At 31.5% G+C, this 4,218-nt stretch overlaps 1 protein-coding gene across 8 annotated transcripts; it reads right to left on the bottom strand.

Moving 5' to 3' along the window:
• Window positions 1–935: 935 nt before the first annotated feature.
• Window positions 936–3,911, bottom strand: LOC131612913 (uncharacterized). 8 transcript variants are annotated; one of them, XM_058884663.1, is made up of 5 exons: window positions 3,632–3,911; window positions 3,189–3,344; window positions 2,319–2,459; window positions 1,887–2,010; window positions 936–1,154 (listed from the first exon to the last, which is right to left on the bottom strand). In XM_058884663.1, exons 2-5 carry the CDS (start codon window positions 3,204–3,206, stop codon window positions 1,135–1,137), a joined length of 303 nt encoding a protein of 100 aa, XP_058740646.1. In that variant the 5' UTR covers window positions 3,207–3,344; window positions 3,632–3,911; the 3' UTR covers window positions 936–1,134. The 8 variants fall into 8 exon arrangements, 2 of the variants coding, with proteins under 2 accessions (XP_058740646.1, XP_058740639.1); XR_009287509.1 differs by adding an exon at window positions 2,755–2,850 and having other exon boundaries at window positions 936–2,459; XR_009287506.1 differs by having other exon boundaries at window positions 1,887–2,842.
• Between the last annotated feature and the right edge of the window lie 307 nt (window positions 3,912–4,218).

The following is a 4,218-nucleotide window of genomic DNA, read 5'->3' as shown; positions in this document are numbered from 1 at the left end:
TAAACCATTTTATAAGTTAGAAAATTTAGCGAAAAAAACAATTGGTATATTAATATACTGCTAGTCCCAACATGAAACCAAATAATACTACAATTGATTGATTAGATATTGAGTTAAATGTATAGTTAAAATTAGATAATTTTCTTTATTCAATTTGCTTGATTCGATACACTAAATGATCCTTTCATTCATATTTTAAATCTTCTAAATTTTTTAGATAAGATACATTGATCACACAAAAAAAAAAAAGGAATTTTTATAAGAAAAATAAATACTTCAAAATCGTGTGAAAAGGGTAAAAGAAAACATCAAAAGTGACAATAGACCCAATAATGTTTATGAGTCAAGTATTGTAAACCATTTTATAAGTTAGAAAATTTTGATTGTGTCAAAAAAAAAGTTAGAAAATTTTGCGACTTGACAAGCCTTGATAAAAACAAATTATGAAAGAATAGATATTATACAGACGACTTGACCCTTCCTACAAAAATGCAAACAGACAACTTGGCTAGCGTGAAAATTGCTTCATCTATAATTGAATACTTGAGGAGTGGAATTTTTCGCTGTATGGATAGTTTTTTTAGTGTTTTTTTCTTGCTAGCTTTTTTTTAGCTCTTGGTTGTTTTATTGGCTTTCTTGTTTTGTGTCTTGTTATTTTAGTGTCACTAATAGAAATACTCTGTTTTCCTGCGGATTTACCTGCGGATATTAGCTAAATTTCCGCAGGAAACACGTTTCCTGCGGATTTACCTGCGGTTATTTGTTCCCAGCTAAAACCTTCGTGGGTAATATTTTCGGCAGGAATTTCCGCAGGTAATTCCGCAGGTAAATCCGCAGGAAATATTCCGCAGGTAATTCCGCAGCTAATATGTGTCCAAATTAAAAAAAAAATTAATAAAATTTTATATATAATTGATAAATTGAGACTACATCTTTATTATGCATTTATTCCCAGTGAAATAATAAATGACATACAAATGTTACCAAATCCGCTACAACATTACCAACTTATTCTCCTTGCTATTTATCTTTTTCTCTATATCTTTAACTTCAAATGCTACCAGGGCAAGAAAAATAATCAGGTATATAGATCATAAGAAAACATGTCTAAGGAGCACATGTCTCACTGCAGAGTCAATGTAGTCCTTGACTAACTGTCCAGATGAAATCATTTGTAAGAAACATAAGGAAGTCTAGATTAAATCAAGCTAAAGACTTAATATAGTCCCAAAATTACAAAATCTAAGAAACATAAGCCTCTTATTATATATTGCCTGCGTTAAAAAAGCTTAACTGGATGCAGATTTTTTTTACAGCATAAATTATGGGTTTCCACTATATAATAAATCATAGCATAAACATAAGGCTCTTCCAAGCAACTACAATTACATCATTCATATATGAGGCATAGTATCAAAAGTCAAACTAATTAATGATGGATTTAAACATTGATTTTTATTGATTGCACCAAACTGAATACAAGTAAATCTATCAACATAAAAAACTTTTTTTTGTTTGTTATAGCTTAGAGGTGTTTAAACAAAGCTGCACTTGTGGTTGAGGAGAATGAAATAAACAATGATGGATCAATCAAAGATCCATGGAAACTTTGAAGCATAAAACAAATTGAATATGCATGCTCAAAATAATGCCAATATGGGTAACAAGCATCATATCCATCTCACAAGCATTAAAAATGGACAGAAACATAGAATTCCTCAACTTCGAAATCCATGTAGGCTCAAAAAATTGGATTCTTATTCTCTCTAAAAATATAAATTACTAAAAAGCAGTGAATATTGAAATAAAATCCAACACCTAGTACTTCTGCAAGAAATCACTAAAAGCGGCAGATAAATCTAAAATGAGATGAAGAGAAGACATACTTGTGATAAGGACAGAGTCAGTACATGTTACAAGCAAATTCACAATGCTTTTACATATACTTTCTTCATGTGGCCTTATATAATCAGCATAGCTTTTCAACAGATACGTTAAAAAAGTAACTGTCTGCAATAACAAAAAATAAAACATGTAAACATGTGATAGATAATATTTGGTACAGGATTAAGGAAATAAATTATTTAATGATCAACAGATAAAATCTGTCCCTTTTCAATTATTCACAACAAAATAGCCATGATAAAGTAGGATATAACTCCACTTCCTTGTGGCCACTGGAAGGAGGCTTAAAGTTTCTAATATTAGAAACACTGCTGGGTAAGCCCAAGGCGAGAGAAGCAGAAACATATAAAAGGCAATAATTGAGGAATATTTGCTTGGACGAAATGACTATATAATTGAAACAGAAACATCACCGTCCCAGTTGCAGCCGCCGCAAATATCGCAACTGCTTTGAGCAAATCAGTCTTGGGCTGATAGTTGTCTTCGAAATCTAGCGAACTAGTTTCATCAACTGAACATAGGGGATCACAAGTTCCAGATTCTGATGTCAAATCCTATTACCAAAATTAACCTCTTAGTATGTGAGAACCATATTCCGTAGCTTTGTAATAACAATACTAATAATGCACACAATTATTATCTGAATTAACTGTCGTGAATAAAACTACAGTTCCACTCCTTGCTAACACTCCCACAAGCAAATGCAAAAACCAAGTTGGGAAAAATGAAACATAAGCCAACTCTTTTTTTAGTTATATTCATGGTTTCAAGGTTTTTGGCATGATGTGGTATATATATAATGTGAGACTTAGTGCAGCATAAAGAGTTTTCATTTTTTAATTAATGTACCATGTTCTTACTGCATAGTCAAACTACGAGTTTTATTACACACACGATGGATATTCTGTTTTTCAGTTGAGTACTTCGATACTCCTTCCTGCAATGCTAAAACCAAAATTAACATCACTAATTGACAAATGAAGACCTTGTACAGTTATAATAGCTAAAGATGAAAATTCTATACATTCCTTGGTCAATAGTAAACATTACATTACATCATATGTTTTACCATTCACAGTTCAGAACGATTTATGAGAAACTTTAAATGTTTACTATGAAGGAAGTTGTAAACTAATTACTATTCAAACAAATTCTAAACAGGGGATGAACAAAAAGAGAGATAGATTTTGCGCTGTTCAGGTCATAAAAAACCAGTAAGCAATAGAAAACCATGTCAGAACTCAGAAGTAAAGGTATTAAGTAATAGAAAATTCAATGCATACATTCAGTTCAAGGCACATTTCACATTTATTCCACAAAGTCAACTCCAAACGTGAACGATGCTCGAGCGATTTCCAATCTCTGTAGGAATTGGTCTAGTTAAGTGATTCATTACCAAATCCAACACCTGGGGAGATTTCATCATGCACTATTCGAATCTGTATGAAACATACATGTAGAAATGCACTAGTTTAGAAATAAATGTCATAAATTTTTCTATAATGCATTTCATCAAACAGTATATCAGCAATACACTTCACACAAAAAGTATCAAGACTTCAAAGTTAAATATGTTTTCAACTTGAAATTAAAGAAAAATCAAGACATTGCAAAACATGGCCAAATTCGGTTTTGAAGAGGAATGCAAAGTTTAGGGTTTTCAGCAGAATTCGGGGATTTTTAGATTAGGAGTAAAACTATTTGATTAGGTAAAAGGAAAACTCACCCTTGGAGGAGATGAAGCTCACGATGGCCTGAGGGAAACCGGCACGGTGGTTCCGTTTCAAACAGCTCCATTTCAACACTGATTGAAAAGAAAATGGAGTCACAGAGCAGAAAAGGAAAGGAGAAGAGGTGATGAGGAGTACAAAAACGTTGCTCGCTTGCAGTTAAGAGTTGTGGTGGTCGGAAAGTGGTGAAAGGATGGGTGACGGCGGCGGTAGGGTTTTAGAGAATGGAAGGTTTGTCTCATCGTTCACGTGGGTGTATGAGGAAAATATAAGAGGTCCAATCCTCAACCACAAATAAAATTTCTTAACACTTAATTTATTTCTCAAACTTAATTTAAAAGATTAAATAAATATTTTTACACTCACATTTAAATATAATTATTTATTCTCTCTATTTTAAATAAATATTTTTACACTCACATTTAAATATAATTATATTCTTTTATACTTAAAAATATCATAGTCTAAATAATATGAATTCCTCAACGAATATTTGATATATGCTTATATATTACATTCTACTCCTATATATATTAGAATTTTTAACCAAAATATATTTAATTTTTTAATTAATACCCACGAA

Source organism: Vicia villosa, linkage group LG1 (genome assembly GCF_029867415.1).
Source record: "Vicia villosa cultivar HV-30 ecotype Madison, WI linkage group LG1, Vvil1.0, whole genome shotgun sequence".
NCBI lineage: Eukaryota > Viridiplantae > Streptophyta > Magnoliopsida > Fabales > Fabaceae > Vicia > Vicia villosa.
Note: the sequence above shows the minus strand (reverse complement) of the source record. Positions and strands in the feature narration are given on the sequence as shown.